This window comes from Colius striatus, chromosome 3, assembly GCF_028858725.1.
Source record: "Colius striatus isolate bColStr4 chromosome 3, bColStr4.1.hap1, whole genome shotgun sequence".
Lineage (NCBI taxonomy): Eukaryota > Metazoa > Chordata > Aves > Coliiformes > Coliidae > Colius > Colius striatus.
This window is the reverse complement of record NC_084761.1, coordinates 48,044,619-48,063,075: the sequence shown is the minus strand read 5'-3', so window position 1 is coordinate 48,063,075 and position 18,457 is coordinate 48,044,619. Positions and strand designations below refer to the sequence as shown.

At 38.2% G+C, this 18,457-nt stretch overlaps 1 protein-coding gene across 1 annotated transcript in view; it reads left to right on the top strand.

The window, feature by feature from the left end:
* Window positions 1-8,559: 8,559 nt before the first annotated feature.
* Window positions 8,560-18,457, top strand: part of BMPR1B (bone morphogenetic protein receptor type 1B) — a 29,963-nt gene continuing 20,065 nt past the window's right edge. The window contains exons 1-2 of the mRNA XM_010206472.2: window positions 8,560-8,711; window positions 17,645-17,747. Coding sequence (XP_010204774.1) covers window positions 8,569-8,711; window positions 17,645-17,747 — 246 coding nt within the window. The 5' untranslated portion in view covers window positions 8,560-8,568. The remainder of the gene's footprint in view (window positions 8,712-17,644; window positions 17,748-18,457) is intronic.

Here is an 18,457-nt window from a genome sequence, read left to right as displayed (position 1 = left end):
TTCAGCGACAATTAGTTACTGTGTCGCAAACATGTGGGATTTAGGGATGTCGATGGCACCTGCCCATGAAAAATTATCAAAACATATTAGTGATTTTTTTCAGACACTAAATCTGTCCTTCTGTGAGATAGACACTTGGGGAGAAATGGGGAGGGTGTTTGCTAGGGAAGTAAAGTCATCGCCATGATATGAGAAGCTTTTGTGATAAGCTAATCAATAAACCAACGTGAAAGAAATGCAGGGCTGTAAAATTCTTAAAAAGCAAGTAAAAATACAGCATACTTATGCCATAAGATAGTTCTGTAGGCTGAGCTTGGGGCTACGTTACATCTATTTGTGAACAGCCAAACTCAGAAGGGCACTGAGTGGCACCCATGAATAATGTTGGCACTATCTTCTGCAAGCATGGTGTGTGCACATGCTAATTATGTTTTAATATACAAGTGAAGTCTTTGATGTTGAGGTGAATGTGGCTAGCTGACATTTTTATCATCCAGATATTATTTTTGCTCTGACTATTGCCATGATGCTCTCTTCTTTCTTTTCTCTGGAAAAGTGAACAGGAGTGACAATGATTTATTAAGCATATCTGCAAAAGCCACTGGATTGAAGATGTCTATTGCTGTTTCTTTTAAATGCATTGTCTGAATGCCTCATTGTAATTATCAACTGAAATTATAAGTAAAAATCTACAGCTTGCCCATTGTACTCTTTGATGCTTTCCTAAAGATCAGATAGCAAAGTGTAGTCTAGTAGTAATGATACCACATTGCATTGCTTCCCATCTGTATTCCTCCACCCTGTTGCTTGTATCCAGGAGAATTTTCAAGACGGCTTGTAGTGATGTTCGCATAAGGCACTGATGGTGGCATTTGTGTTTGCTGGTTAGAACTGTAACTGTATATGGGGATTTGCAATTTAAAAGCAGAAATAACTAGTTTTGGATGTTAACAACAGTCTTCCTTTACATAAAAATTTTCTGAATGAAGAGTGTGGTGTAGACTCTTGTTTGTAGCTTAATATCCAGACTACTTGTTTCGCATCTTTGTACCTGAATTTCCATTCTCTGTTTTGATCAAGGGATGCTTGTACCTGAGAGGTGAGTTTTGCAGCTGGCATGGGTTCATGAGTTTTGATTACATTTAGCTAGACATGCTGAGGAAGAAATGAAAAAAAACTCAGATTCCTAAAAGTGATGATAGATAAAAATATCCTCCTTCAAAGGAACTGCTTCAGCAGTTTCACTGAAATAGTTAATTTTGATTTCCGAGTAAGTTTGATGAAGACATGAGACTGTTCTTTAATGTGCATTTGTACACTGAACATATTCTGTAGCTTATTTCTGTTGAAAATATCCTGTTAAGTAAATGTAAGCACTCAGTGTGAACTGAAGTGATAAGTGAAGCAATATATAAAATAATACCACAATGGAGAGCATAGATTTCTGTATGTTGTCACACAAAGCTAGGCCAGTGTCCCTTTCTAATTATTTTCTGGTACCTTTTACCAATAATTTGGGAAGATCAGAAGAGATCTGATCTATTTGCATCTGCATCTCCCTGGTTTCCTTCAAGTGTTGCTGTGTTAGTCCTTCTGGGCATGGAGTTCTAAGAGTCAGTCATTCTCAGATTAGACCTTGGATTTCACCTTGGTATTCCTGAAATAGTTGCATCTCACCATTCCAATTTTATTACCCATTATTCTCATACATGCATCAAACAGTAGTGGTTTTACACAAATGTTTGCAAAATGTTTCTTCATTTTGAATTGCACAACAACACACACTTCAGAAAAGAATAATGATAGTTGCAGCACATTTTACCTTTGCTGTGTAAAATGTATCTCTTTAAAAGAGATTAGAAATAAAGAAAATACGTTGATATCTTAGTAAGAGTTATGTGAATACCTTTTCATTCATCTTTGCAAATACTAAAAAACTTGATTGCATTTTAAAAGTTTTTCTTTGTCACAGAACATTTCTAGATGGAATCAAAAGATTGTAGAAGGTAGAGGTAAGAGATTTGACAGGGTTGGGGTAATTCTTTATTAATGGGGAATTACAGTGGGTAGGAGCAGACTTCACTGAATTCAAGATGGCAGATTAAAACACCTTTGCCCAAAATTCCTTTGGAAATTTTAAAGGAGTCTTTCTTTTGTCCTTCTTTTCTATTCTGTTGGTACACTGTTTAGTGTTGTGAAAAATGTGCCAACCAATTCTCATTTTCTTCCAAATGAAGAATATGTCAAAGATTAACTGTGGACAGCAGAAATGAGAGGAAACCAGGAAAAAGTAACACTCAATCAAACAGTGATGTAATAGTGGACAGCAAATTACATGTGTATTTTTCATGGGCTATGATATCAAAAAAGCCTTTGCATTTTTAATTTGCAAGTAGTATGGTATAAGTATTAAATTGAAGGATCTTGTCTCAGTGGCTTTCTCACAGCTGGTTATATTCTATGCTGAACTTAACTAATTTAACTAATAATGTTGTGTGTAATTAATATGATTTAAACAGACTTTTGAGAAGGACTCTTGTCCTTTTCAAAACAAACAAAAAGCAATTTCTAAAAAATAAATTCTTTATTTGAACTAGTTCCACGCAGCTATCAGGGCATTCAGTATCAATGCTATTAATATGGGCAGAAACAGTTTTTAAGAAAACTTATGTTGACAGATTGTTTAAAATTACGTATGATTGTAAACCTTATTTATTTGCATCACAGATACAAGCTAAACAACCACAAATCTTAAAATATAGAGATGAGAAGGAGCAATTTGTAGGTTCTGCATACTTTGATGTACAGGAAGTCCAGCATAGGTGGGAGTGAAGGAAATCATACATGCCAAGACTGACAATGCTATTTTTTTTTTCGTATGACTATTTATTATAGTAGAAATGTACCGTGGTTCAGCTTTTTTCAAACACCATTTGATACCAACCTTGGTTTGGGCTTAGTAGTGCAATACAGCCACATACTGAAAAGGAAAGCACGTTGTTTTCTTATTTTCTTTCCTTTTTTTTTTTTTTTAATGAAGATTTTATGCCAGATTTTGTTTACTGTGGTTTTGGATCAAAACTGTGCAGATCTTAGCACCTGACCTTTCCTTGAGTTTTCTGATAGCCTTGAATATCCAGCAAAGGGAAACTGTCATGATCCGTTTCTCCTTCTCTCTCACATGATTGTCACCAATAAAAAGTGTTTTACTGTTACCTCTTGACTATTTTACACAGTAGATTAGGCTGAGTTAAGAGGTGTAATTTATTTGAACTTCTTTAACTGCACTATGTTTTCATTGCTGACTATTTGCCAAAAAATATCCCATGGAAATTATTTTATCTGATGACTGTAAAGTACAGTGAGTTAGCCATTAGTTATTTCCCTTTCTCTTAAAAAATCATGTCGGTGGTATGACCCTGGCCTGGTGGGAAGTCATCAAGCTGGAGTTTATGATATAGCATAGGAAACTCTAGCAGGGTGTTATATGATAGTTTTGTATTTTAATAGAAGTATGACTTGAAGAAAGGCACGGTAACTGTATAGGCTAATGGAGGATATAGATGATGTAACCTTGTGGTTTAAAGTTTCCATCAACAGTTTTATCAAGCTGACTGATAATTCTTTGGAGATTTGGGTGTTGTTTTGTTTTTGGGGATTTTTTTAGATCACTGTTCAGACACTTTCATATGTGTGCCTAGTTTCCAGTCCAAAGCAGTAGTTGAAACAGCCATTCTGTGATGTGCAAAGCTTCCTAGTTGTATACTTTCTCCAAAGCAGTAAGCATTGCTCCTGATCTGTGGATGCAGTTGCTAGCCAAGAATTGTTATAGGCTGGGGAAGATGTGAATGAATGGTACCGTATTAATCTAAAGCTTCAAATACCTTATGTAGAAAGAGGAGTGAGCATAGCACTGTGATAATGATTTTTTTTTTTTCTTCTGAACAGACTTTTTCATGATCCTTAACATGTTTTGGAAAGGAGCAAATCTGACTTTTACTCCTGACAAACCTATCCAAGGTCATGGAAGATCTGCTTTTTCAATGCATAGACATCATCTGAATCACATAGCTGTGGCACAGAAATAAATCTGTTAAGCCATCGTGTTCCCTGAAGATGAATAGTTAAGATTTGGACTGCAGATTATAGAGTAACAGAACACGGGGCTTTTCACCTCCTACGTTACCGGACTTGTTGAATCAGAGCAGTGCCCAAAAGGTGTTGCCATCTGATGGCTGTGGGCTGGTGTGAAATGAGTTACTGGGCTTTATCCAGATTCTAGTGGAGAAATTCCTGTCCAAATCACATAACTGGCTACAGTTGGCAGGGGCCAGAGTACTTACTGGCAGCCATAGCCAAGAGCTTTTGGACTAAATGTGTACTAAGAGATGGGCTCTCTAGATATTTTTTTTTTTCACCTACATGAGTCAATGTAAAGCTTAAATAAGCTATTTACCTTTTGTCTAGAAGGTACCACTCTCTATAGACCTGTCAAACCAACGTTAAAAAGCATTATTTAAAATGAAGGTAATTCTGGTGATTATTTCACTGTGATGGTGGAGTGAGGATCTTTGATTGCTTCTCTGTGGTTTAAAAGAATATCAAAGCAGACTGAAAAACCATGAAAGGATCTGCCACGTGGGAAAGTTAGTATTTAGGTGTGAAAGGTTAGTGTTCATAGATTACTATAAAGTTTAGGAGGGATGGGAAGCAAAGTGAAAGAACATACCTAAGAAGGAATCTTTGTTGCCAATGAGGTTAGTTGGGGTTTAGACTAGACATTAGTCCTTCACATGTTCATCCAGGATAACGTTTTCATTTTACAGCGTTTTATTTTCCTCATTTTCCTTCTGATCTTTGTAAATGTGTGAAGAAAAGCATGGAAAGAGACACACACTAACATATCTGGAAAGAAACAACAAGTATCATGCTGCTTCTGAACATAGGGTCCCCATTCTCAGGTAGAGACACGTACCTACCATATTGCCATCACGCTGCAATATGGAGTGGCCCCAGTCGTATGGAGGAAAATATCTTTCTGGAGCAGTACTCGAAAGAGACATAAAAGCCTATCCTCGTGGTGGGAGATGGTTTGTACATACTGGTGAATTTTAGTGGGAAAAGAGGGATAAGCTGAGAAAATGAAGTAAATATGATGATGACATAACAGCTTGATGGTGACCTTCCACTGTTTTGATTCATTCCCAACACTACAAGTTTCTCAGCAGACTACAGTAACCTTATTTCTGATACTATTGTTTTTCTACATTTGTCCCAAGCTGTGCTCATTTAATTTGGGATGGGAAGCTGGCTGTTAGCAGACTACAACAGAACAGGCTACAGCAGAGAGGCAGTCAAATTTAAATAGCCTGAAATCTCTTGCCTTCAGTACATGACTCCTTCAGAGAGCTCTCAAAACCCAAAGGACTTCTGATCCCTAGACAGAGACAGGACTGCATCACCAAAATATGCTTGTTACAGCACAGCTGCAAATGCAAGAGGAGCAGGCTGTTCATCCCCAACTGCGGTATTCACACCTGAAGTCAGGAGGAATGTGTTGCCAAACTGGAAAGCTCTTGTGAATTTCTTCGTACTTGTTACTTTTTGGGGGAAGCAGATGTAGGAGTCAAAAGAGCTTGTTGAAGGTCAACTCTGTGTATCAGAAGAAGAGTTGTTAAATGTTCCATGATCATCTGCTGGGTGAGACATCTGAATTGCAAAGGCAAAAAGATCTGCTCATCTTTTTAGCTAGCATCCAGGAACTTAAGACAGGAAAGGAACAAGAGAATTGAGTGAGAAATTTTTATTTTTAGAAGATAGGAAAGGGCCAGATTAAAAGTATCTTATTCCTACCTCATTTAATTTTATTTGATTTAATGTATTTTACACTAAACGGCAATGATTTTTCACTAGTTTTGACCCTGAGCATTAAATGAAAGTAAAATCCTAGGCTACACCTCTACTTCAAACTCTTGGAAAGTATAAATTTGAATGCCAGCCTACTTGTCCTAAGTTTTCAAAAGCCAAACTACATCTCTAAATAGCCACTGTGATGCTGTGATGGTACTTCAGTTGTCTGATTCTAGTTTAACAGCTCCTAACTGCCTTATTTTAACTAAGATTACAACTGGGTCTAGGGAGGTGAGCTGTTGTTGTTTATGGCAAATTCTGCAAAAGCTGTTTGCGATCCTGTTCTGGATGAGTCATGGGCACAGATTGCATTGAAGTATGACTGCCTTATACATTTATTGGAAAAAGGAACAACCTACAGTTGTATATATTATGTGGAAGGTATTTAGTTGTCTAAAATTAACATCTTCAGACACTTTAAAACATGTAATTATTATTTTTTTTCTGTTAGGTGTACAATGCTTTTGGTTTTGTACTCCTTCCTTATGAAAGATTCCTGCTAAAATTGTCAATAGCTTGTAGAAAGAGCCATGGAAATGTTATACAAAGCAAACTATTTCAGTCAGTTGCCTCATGAGCTAGAAGTTTGCTTTGTTGCCTCGTGGCCTTTAAATTTGAAAATGTGTCAGGAATATTAATAGTAAAATATACTCCATTAAATGGCAACAAATAATAGAGTAAAAAATTGCTGATTGAAAGAGCATTTACTTAAGCTCTAATCCTGTGACCCAGGGAGCAAACATCTGTTAATATTCATTTGTTATGCATAGACTGCATTTTAAAGTATTATATTACGAGAAATAAGCAACAGTGCATTCTTAGTTTAGGCACCTACTGCATCTTAAGGTACACAGCTATACAATGCATCTTGACTGAACTAATCCATTTAGGTCTAATTTTGCCAAATGTTAGTAAAAAAAGTATGGCACTTTGACATACAGTGTGTCATGTATCAAGTTAATATCTTGATTGTGGGCAGGAGGGTTACAAGCCCACAGTTTGTATATGTTTTGTAACTAGTTTTCTCTTTTGACTTTAGGAAGAGGTAGGCTAATAAAAATAACCACTGGATTTCAGGGGAATACACAGGGACGGAGCAAATATAAAGCTGTATGAGTTTTATATTTCATAGGTGTATAAGGCTGTTATGGTTAATGTTTGCCTTTCACGTGTATTAATATTATTAACATATCTCTCATGCAAAGAGTGGAAGTGCCAGAATGTTCAAAAAGCTAACGCTTCCCACTTTTCCCAGAGCCCACAAGTTTCATCTTTTTCCTAGTTTGCTTCAGGGACAGGCTTACATGTCTCTTGTTACACTGAAGAAAACTAAAGCTTGTCTGCCAGTTGTTGACTTTACCTATCCATGTGCAGGGCTTTCCTATCAGAGCTAGTATAAGAGATGCAGGGTGTGCAGCTGTGAGACACAGCATGCAGGCTTGTGCTTGGGGCACTGGCTGGTCCCATACATCCAGGAGTGGAGACTGGACTTACTTAGTCCTCTGAAGCACGTGGGGTTTTCTTCCAGCCTTTCACCGCTTCAAGACCTTTCAGCCTGTTCTTGATTGTTGCCTACTATCCAAGCCCTGAAGTGCAGCTGCTTATTCTCATCACCTCTGCCTGTTTGCTCACTCCATCTCTCTGTAGGGAGCTGAAAAGGACAGGGTTTTCTGTCACAGTATATCAGTCTGGATGATGGAGGTTTGGGGGAAAATTAATTAGAGTCAAATCAGCAGTTCAGGAGCCAATAAAAAATTACAAATAATAATGCCAGTTAATTCTAGAGATGTAACAGTAAATCAAGAATTTCAAGCCTTCTCTTCAACTACTCTGTTAGAGACAGCCTTCAGTAACATTTCTTACAGGGAAGCAAAAAGAAGGTGAGAAATTGCCAGCTGAAGCATTTCTTGCTGATCTCATTTTTGTCTTTGAGGCTTAAAGTATTCACAAGCACTGAAAGCTGATATTTGTGGGGGGTTGGGGGGAAGGCAGGTCTCTTAAACAGCTCCTAGCACATCTCTATCTGTACTCCACCAAGTGTCACGGAGATTGAGTAGTCTGATATTTTTAGAAGTAATTACTCCCATACATTTCAGCATTGTTCATTCTAAAAACACGTTTTTGCCTTTTACTTTGTAGCTTTTTTTTTTTTAAGAAATTAACTACTTTTCCCCCTTTTCCAAGTAGTGCTTATTCTGTTGAAACAACATTGCTTTCTGTTAAATCCTTGTTAAATAGTATGCCCATGTTCTACTCTGTCTTGAGTACCATAAATCCCCCTCCTTTTTATGGGATTTGGTGGATGTAGATATATGCCATGTATAGAGACAAAAGAAAGTATAGAGGTGTAACCAAGGATTTGGGCTGTGTAGTGCAACAGGAGAAAAGCTGTACTCTGCAATCTCAAAGCACAACATATCTCTTTGGCAGCAGCAGAATTTCAACATTACTACCTTTGATGTAATACCGTTGAGCCCTCAAACAGTGGCATTTTCCAAGGCTTCTACAGCAAACCGCTCTGTAGTGAACACCTGGCTCAAATAAACTCCTTAAATTTTGATGGGTAGAGATACTTTAAAGTCTTTATTCCAAATCTTTCAATTCAGCCTAAAACTGTTTCTTTTTTTCCCCCCCTTTATAGCGAATTTTATAATCAACATGCCTTTGCGAAGTTCTAGCAAGTTGAACATGGAGACCGGAAAAGAAAATGGTGAGAGCACGGCACCAGTCCCTCCACAGAAGAAGCTGTCCTGCCAGTGCCATCACCACTGTCCTGAGGACTCAGTCAACAGCACCTGCAGGTTTGTGGGATACATTTGGTGGTGAAACATGGGAAACACTATTTTATGGTAATTCAGCAGTCCCAAATTGGGTGTTGCAGTTTTCGATTAAGTAGTAATACAAAAATGAGTTGTTTATACAGAATGTATAAAAAATAGAGGTGATTTTTATGTAAATATCAGCTACATATTTATATTTTTGTATTAGGGTATTTAGATCTTTACAGTTTTAGATAACACTTGTACTAATTCATTGCATGTGAAATATTCTGAAGGTAAGAGCTTGTTTTTAAAGATGCATGCAGTTAAGAGACAATGGAGATGTCTTGAAATGTCAGTAAATACTTTAAAATGTATATAAAATCACACTATGGAACAACACTTATAAGAACCCTAGTGTTGGTGCATGTCTTTGCAATAGCTGTCTTTTGTAAGTCCTCAAGGCTTTGGGCTTTTTCTAGCTTCCATGCTAAAGGGAATGTGATCTTTTTGGAAAGCAAGCTCTTCCTGGACACATACAATTGCTGTTGAGTGAGTGTAGTGGTCCCACAACTCTTGGCTTGAGGTGTATGTACAGTTTACTTTAGTTGCAGCAAGGTAAGGCTGAACTCCTCATGTTCCACATGAGGAATTTAAACTTAGAGCAGGTAAGATACTGGAGATGCTCACCATCAGCTGTAGCCTAGTTAAGAGTTGTGAGAATGTGAGAAGTGTCAAGGCAAGGCACAGATATGAGCCCAGCTGATCATGCCAGTTGGGTAGGTAGTGCTATTTAAGGTGAGATAGTCCAGCGCATCAGCTCTTCAAAACAATGCATTAAAAAGATGGATGGGGAAACCCCAAGGTTGGTTAAGATACTGACTGCTTTGTTGGATTTGAGTGTTGTTTTGTAGTGTGACTTAATTATACTCAGCCTTCAGTTTCGCACTGAAGTGTATCAAAGTTTTAATGGCAGCTGTAAATACCATTTCCCCTTTCTATCCTATTTCTATGCTCTAGCCAGGAATAAGACCTAAGTGCTCTCTCACATAGCAGTCAGTTTAAAAAGCTATAAAACCCCACACTGATATGAATTTGCAGATGTGCTGCAGTGTGAATCAGTTGTTTCCTGTTCCTGCCCAGCAAGAGCCACTGCTTTCACATGTGCTGTCTCACACATGCACTAGCAGGGAAGTTGCAGATCATTTTTAAATCCATAAATTAGGAAGCAAAAAGGGACCCATGTTAAGGAACCTGTTGAACAAGGTTTGTACTCCAGTTGGGTAAGCCTGCTGTTGCTCATTGCTTTGTAGGCATCATTGACATTAAGTATTTTTCATGTTACCAGAAACTATGATTAGATGTGCTATTAAAATGGGTTTGTGCATTTTCCCTTGCTATGATACTTTAAAGAAAAGTCTCTGAAGACAGTCCCTCTTACAGTGTCAAATATTAAACTTGATTTTAGGTGTTAACATCTAAGGATAGGTAGTTAAGTGGTAATAAACCACAAAATTATAACCCCTTTTTGTCTCCATAATCTTTTCACATTTCAGGCTTGAATGTTCTACTTGATATAATTTTTTTTTTTCAATTTGGACATCAAAATAATAATTGAAACTGGAACTTATCCGTCAAATAATAATCGCTTTTTTAACCCAGGAAAACAGAAACAATCAAAGGACTTACTTTGGACCTACTCCTCTTTCCAATCCTGTACTGTCACTTGAGCAGTATCCACCTTGCCATTTGCTCAGTGAGCACCAACATAACTGATAAAACTGCTGAAGGTTTTGGAATAAAACAAACAAACAAACAAATTACAGCAGTGATCCTTTTTAGGATGGTGATCATTGCTATAGCTCCCCTACCTTGGGGTGAGAGCTACAGTGACATACAAAGGATACAATACCCCTTGTTTTCCTTACATCTGCCTAACTTAGTCTGTAATAATTTGCGTCTTCAATTCTCTGCAACATAGCTGGAATTATAGATGAAAAGTTAAATGGGACATTATGGAAAAAAGGAGAGTCCTAAGCCTGTTGTTGGGAAGAGTAGTTACTAGGTCTCTGGTTAGCAGTCTGGGTTGAGAACAGGTTTCAAAAGATTCGACCAAGACATTAGCAAGGTTTATTAGAAAATTTCCCCCATGTTTTGGGATCATCCTACTAGCCAGGCAGTAACTTTCATGTTTCATCCTCACCCAAATAAGTGTTGGCACAGTTTTAAAGGACTCGGGAATTCTCATTGAACCTCACTATAAAGGAAATTTCCCCATCTTGAGGTTCAAGCAGTATTGATTGCACTGTGTTCGTCTGAAGAATAACTGAACTGTTCCAGATTAAAAGCTATTGCATTAATTATCTACTTCCCTCAGATGTAGCCGCTAAAAGTGTTTTACATTTTATATTAAAAAAAAAAAAAAATCAAACCTCTTATCAGCTCTGTTGGTTTGTTAAGCTTTAAGCTATGCTTGGACCTGCAGAGCTTGGATCTACCAGCACTACAGAGATGAGATAGTGCATGCTGAGGCACCCAAGGGCCTAGTAAAACCCCGACACCCAGGAAATTCACTGAGCACATTCGTAGCCAGGGCTTGGGCTCTGGAGAGTACCAGGCACTGTCCCTACTGGGGTTCTCACCAGAGCAGGGAATCCATTTCTGTGCCCAGGAGCAAAGAGAGCTCTGAAATTTCATTTGGAAAGCATTTAGATCTGGGTTTAAATTAGAATTCCCAGAATAAAATAGCTAGTCGTATCGCAATCACCATTAAAAATTTCTCATGAAAAGTGGTCTGCCATCCCACCTGAAGATTTTGGTCTGCCACCAAAGGTATTGATCTATACAGCACAGATCCTGTCTGTAGCACCCCTAGTCTGAGTGTTTATATAAAAATGGGGACATCTGGTGGCCATTTAAAGTCTCATGTATGTACACTAATGTATTTTTAGAAATTTAAAAGTCAGTATTCTTCAGCCACGTCTGTATCAAATCCTCTAACAGCCTGCTGTGTTCCTGTACAGAATTTCCCTTTCTTTATACTTCCGCAGCTTAAGTCTCGGTAATACTTTAGGGAGCTAAGGATAACACTGCAGCTTAAAATGCAGATTAACTTCTATATCAACAGAAAAGTGGCAGCTCTGGTTAGAGTGTGTTTTAAAAAAGAGGAGTCTACAAGCACAAGTTTTGTAAGATCTGCTACAGGGGCACAGCATCAAGAGAGAGTTAAGTGTCAGGGAACAGTGAAAGGGAGACAAGCCAGGAGCTGAGAGTGATGCTGACAGCCAGCCATATCCTCACGTACTAGGACACTATTTCCCCAAGGGTGCCTAAACAAAGCATGCAGAGGTGGCTCCCTTCATGGCTCTTCATATAGCCAATAGTGACCTGGATCCAGGCAGGAGATGAAACTGGAGACAGGCACTCCCTTGCCTTTAGTCAGGGAGGGAGTTGAACTCAAACCTGAGCTTAAATAGAGCCCCTGGGCAAGGAACATATATGGGGGAGGGAGGGGTCCCAGTTGGAAACACTCTGGACAGTTGAAGCTTCTTAGTGCACTCAGGGCCCTGACAATTAAGATCTTTGCAGAAGATCACAGTCCTCTGTTTGTAAACGGTGTGTTACTCTACAGCATCTTGAAACATTGCTTTTTTTCTCAACACTTGCGGGATTAATAAAAGACTTTCAGGAAAGAAGCTCAGTTCTGCTTTGAACACATCCAGGACATTGTTTTACTGTTCCATTTCAAGTTTCATGTGTGCAAAGTGAATGCACAGGCAGTTGTGTCTAATCATAATTAATTGCTTATTTTAAAAAGCAGTGTTAGATTTAATTGGCTTTGACTGTAATGGGATTGCAGTAATGGCAGAGGCTGATTAGGTGCCTTGTTGTACTCTGTTTTCCATTCACAAATAAATGCTGACAGCTTTAAAGATCCGGCTGATAGGGTTTAATTTCTTATATGTTGCCTACTGATCTTGATCGTGTTTCTTCCCAACTGTGTGTCTTGAGGTAGCTTTGGTTATGTAAAGCAATAAAGTAATTAAGCTGCTTTTTCAGTGTTACCAGAGGTGATAATTCACTTGAGTGATGGTTATTTTCATTATCCTGTTCTCCTGATGATAGAACTGCATTTTCTTTGTAATTTGGTATGTAGGAGGAAGAGGACTCCCAACAGTGGGCTAAAGCACTGAGTTCAGGCAACTTTTCTTTTAAGCAACTTTAATTTTAAAGGTAAAAAATTGAATATTTTCTGATGAAGGAGCTATGGTGAGATCTTACAAGTTAGCCTTTCAGTTTTTTTACTGTTTATGTTTTTTAATGCAATCCTTTATGCAGGGCTGTATCAGAGGCAGTTAAGTCCCCTTTGATGATTAAAACAAAAAAACAAAGGTCAACAGAGACAAATTCTTGCTAGCTCCAGTCTTACCTTGCCCCCTCTGCCAGGGCCATATATCTCTTAAGTGGCTCAGCAGGTGACTTTGCCCCCAAGTGTTTAAACTGAAATGCAAGGTCTCCCTCCCATGCTTTTCAACTGTGCCCTAGAAATTTCTCATTCTTAGGGCTTGCCCATTAGATAAACCTTAAGCTAATTAGTAATGCAAACCCAGTATCCCCGTATTGACACCTGATGTGTTTCTCCCAGCTTTTTTTAGTGTGTAGGAGTACTTTGGCGTTACTGTGCAGAAAGTGCTGAAATAACTGAGATTTCCTGTACATATTGAATTTATATATACAAAAAAACCCCTCAAACCAACAAACATCCTACCATTAAAGAAGCTAAATAATACAAATTCAACTGCAGTGTAATCTTAAGGTTGAGTAAAAGAAAACACTTGGTCTGTGTTTAAATTTTAGACATAAAAGAAAGGAATTTAAAAAAAGGTAATAGGAAGACAAATAGCTTCTTGGTAGTTCTCACATCTACTGAGATGGATTTTGCACTTGAGTGAAAGGTGCTAGAGAGCCGTGGTGAAAACGCCAAGGAACCTGTGCTTGATGCTATTGCCGTCCCTAGGTTGTGTCATCAGATCTGTAGACCTGTCAAATCTCATATACCCAGCATGAAGCCTGGATAGTTTCTAGGGCTTTCACTTACAGACTGGCATAATAGCTTGTTTTCTGTGACCTGCCATGTTAGGTAGAACTATTTGATCTGATCTGTGATTTAGTAGAACAGTGCAAGATGTGTTTGGTGGGTTGGGTCCCTGTCTCAGTCCTAGGAGAATACTATGAGCAGGTAGTATAGAGAAAATATTGATTGATAGACCTATATATGATACATGAAAAGATGCTCTACCGGGATGCTCTCGATACCCTCCTTTCTCTCTGTGTGTCGGGTTGTCACTGAGCACTCAGAAAGCCAAAACGTACCATACACAGCAGAACATGCATGGTAGGGCCAGCATCGCCATCTTAGAGACTAGTGCGGCCAGAAACTGGAGCTTGATGTGAGCCAGCTTGTATGCTTTGTTTTTACTTGTATTATTTCTCTTTGCCTTCAGAGTAGCTGTGCAAACATCTGAAGGTGCATCTCACTAAGCAACTGTGCAATGCTCTCCTCATTTGGTTTCATGTTACTTTCCTGATGCACAGCCTCTATAATTTTTCTTTGAAAAATTATCCCATGCTGAACACATTTACAGTGACTGTTTTATGACTAATGTCCAAAGACAGTGTTTTGATCAATTTGGCCTTTATCATCTTCCTTAAGTGAAAGATGCAACAAAATACATGAATTAGATGCAAAATGGGAGTTAGTTTTTAAATTAGATTATTTCAGACAGTATATGAACTCCACAGCTTCTGTACATAATATCATCTAACATTTTTTTATCATTGTTAAGAACAGTGCAGAAACTTGTCATGTTGCTCTGGATGGAAATGAAAATAAGCTGTAACTCTTTCTGATAGGTAAGTTAAGGAGAAAGAACCTCTTCATCAAATTATTTAACCCATCTATTTGCAATAGCCACTGGATGAGGGAAAGACCTGGCCTTTTCAAGTTATATAGTGCCATCCCTGGCTATGTCACACAGAGCAAGCAGGACGGGAAATCTTCAGCACTCAAGTTTTGGTAGCTGAAGTATCGTGTCTTCTGTGAGAAGTGGCTGTTGGCCAGTGAGGACATCTGTGTGAGCAGCTGCAATGCTGTTGGCCTCTGTTCCTCTCTTGTGATGTTTAGTAAAGGTCTCAGTTAAGATCACTTCTTTCTTTCTAGTAATCTGTAATTGTAGCAGCACCTTCTACATCAGCATCTGTCAATGTTTCCACTATTAACTCCCTATTTTCCTGGCATTTGACTTAGCTTTACAAATTTGCTCTTGGCAAATACCTGACACACCAAATCTGTACTTATTAGTGTTCACATTCAAAATGTAGTTAATCACTCTCCTGCACCAACTCTCCTGCATCTAAGAAAATGATGCTTTAGTGAAAGAGATTAGTGAATATGTTCTTGGATGTATTCAGTACCATCAGGTTGAGTTCTTTCTTTATGTACTGTTCGCAGAGTTGAATTACACAGAATTCAAACTACAGAGTTTAAGAAAATAAGAACTCTGAATTACAATAGGAAATTGCTAGGAAGAGGAGCATAGGTTTTTCCTATTGCTTTGCATGTATCAGCAATGTACGTATGTTTCTATTTGTGCAGGAACCAAAATACCATAAAATTGGAGAAGATATAGCCTTATCTGACTTGTTAGAGTAAGTACTATAGGCAGGTATGAGGTGAGGTAATCAATAAAACAGCAGAGGTATGCCCTGTCCTTTAATTGCAATGTGTGGTCCATTTGACATCCTGTGAACCAAGAGGAGAGGTCAGGGAGGGGCGAAGCAGGTGACAGATATTTCTTTCCAGAAGCGTCACTTCAACCTTTCGCCCAAACACATGAGAAATTTTAAGTAAGATAAGGTGTTCTTACATTGCATGAAAACTTTTTGGTTTATTTTTTATTTAGAGGTAGAAACAAGCACTACCATTGTTCTGTCCAGCATTGCTCTTTTTAATTATTTAGCACTTTTCCTTCGTTACTTTATTGTGATTTGTCATGAATATGATTTATCCTTACTATTGGAGCTTTGTAAGTTTTTTTGTTTACTCTATCCAATCTGTTAGTCTTTTTTAATTTGTAGTAAAATTTTTGGAGAGTAAAGTGCTTGAGGAACTGGAATTTAATTTTCAGAAATGAGCTAGGATTCAGAAACTCATGGCAAGTCAGAAGAAAAAAGAAATAATGCCACTGACTATCCTGCTACTTTTCTCCCTTGGCAAACAGTTTGACTTTTCTTGCCCCTGCTTTCCTTTGGTGAACAGACTGTTCTGGTTTTGTGATGCAGATTGTTAGCTGTGTAGTTCATTTTTGTGTTTCACTTGATTGCAATTTATTGTTTTGCTGCTCTGTCCACTGGTTTAAACTTCCTCATTACTTTGAATCAAAGGCACCATGCAAACAAATAAAATCTAATCTAATATGATATTCTACTCTAATGGATTCCTTACAGTCTCTCTTCTTGGCAATCCCATCATTCCTATCTTTTAAGCTTAAGCAATGAAATCAAGGTGGCTGTTGCCCAGAAAGATGGCTTTCTCCTTTGCCTTGCTCATATGCACAATGTCAAAGGAGAGAAGTCACTGCTTGCTTCTCAGAGAAGGTAATTTGCAACATGCGACTCGTTACTTTTCAAATCCAGAAGTCAATAACCTATGATAGATTATTATTTGAAGTAATAACCTTACTGTGGCTAGACCCTGTGCCACTAATATAAAAATATGCCACAGCAAATGTTTGACATGATCCTATCCAGCATCTCTCTGTCGTATAGCTAATACTTACAAATTGTATTTATCTCTTCTATGTGTAACTCTGCCTCTCCTTTCCTACATCTTCATTGCCTTTGCTGTTGTTGCTCTGTTAGACTCTCGTTCAAGTAAGGACCAAATCTCATGAAATTTTGCTGTGTTTAGGTTTTCTAATCCTTTTTTCTCTTTATTTCCTTTTTTTAACTGAGTTTGTTTCTTCTCTTTTGAAAAATACTCATTGCACATAATAGCCAGTGTTATTTTCCTGGGGAAATAACAGAGTATTTTATTTTTATGTGACTTAAATGTCTTATATTAAAGAATTTTTCCTTTATTTTTTTAATCTGCTTCCTGCAAATCAGTCAACTTGTGTTTCTTACACATATTACGTATCTCCCTCAGAGTACTGAGGAATTAATAATGTACAGCAGTCTCAGTAAAATGCAACCACCCTTTTTGTGCCCTCCTCCTCTTCTTTCCATAGCATTCAGGCATTTGACCTTCATCGAGGAAGGATATTTATCACCAGCACCATCTAGCCATCTGTTAGTATACTTGTCCTCAGTGGTGCACATTCTTGTAAATGGAAGCATTATGGATCTCTTTAGGCTTATGACTCAAGTAAACAGTTACGAAGGGTGTTTGATGGTAACTCAAGGACTCATATGTAAGAGTGTTGCAGTTTGTAATATGGTTAAAACAGGAATCACAAATCACTCTTAATAATATTTTATGTTTAATATCTCAAAAACATTTCTTTCTTCAGGTCTCCACCATGGTGTAAATATCCATGGGCAAAGCAGACATGCTCTTGTGTTGATGCTTGCATTTATATAGGTCTCCAAAGTCTTAACATGCTAATGACCTTAAGCAGAGAGTGAGATGTTTGTTGGTGGGCTTCATAGCTATGAAATATTGGAAAGGTAAATGTGTCATCTCCAAGGCAGAGCCTCCTTTGTGTTTGTGCAAGAGCTGGTCTGCCCTGGTCTGCTGTCAGCTGTTGGGCTGCATTATGAGAGGTTATCTTGGGTTCCTGAGTCTTCTAGCCAGCCTCAGTATGTTGATTTGTTAATGGCAGATTTGTCTCACAAGGAACAAAGTTTAAGACTAAATTCAGCTGCACATTTTTCACTTCAAAACCTTTTCCTGATGCATCCTTTCCAATCCTCAGCACGGATGGCTACTGCTTCACCATAATAGAAGAAGATGAGTCTGGTGGACATCTAGTCACCAAGGGTTGTCTTGGATTAGAGGGCTCGGACTTCCAGTGTCGGGTAAGAAAACATTTGCTGCCCGAGTATCTCTTGGGTTTTTGGTAACTTTTGATTGAAGTGCAGTCAATAGACATTACTATGTCTGTTTTCCACTTCTGCTCATCAGCTGCTCTGCATTGATTGCTGAAGGGAGTTACAACTGTTCCTAGCAATAACTTGCTCTGCTCTAAAGAAGTTTGAATTTAGAGAAATGCAGTCTAATTTCTGAAGTCCCCATGATATCTAAAGTTATTTGATGGACCACAGCAACCTTTATGTCTACCATGCAGTTTCACTTTGGTTTTAGATTTCTGACACCAGAAATTCCCTTCAAGTACAGTGATCATGTGATAGAGGGCCAATCTCACTGCAGGAATGGAAGGGGTATGGGCAATGGGTCAAGGTGGCTCTAAGGTGTTAGCCCTAAATGATTCTATATGAGTTCAGAAACATTTAAACCATCAAAGTCAATGGAAATTATTTTACTCAGCTTCCTATGACAGCAGAAGTAACAGCTAAATCAGTCCATGCAGCAATTCCTGTATTATTCTAGCTAAACTATTGTGAGCAGTGACATGAACTTATTTTTGTAATGTGAATTGAACTGATGGATATATGTGACTTTCATAGTTCTGCCTTGCACCACTACTGTCAAACAGCTGCTTCTGTAGCAGTAGGGCACCAAAAGAAACATGTTAGGGGAAAAGTAATTTATCGGTTTTCTAGATGAA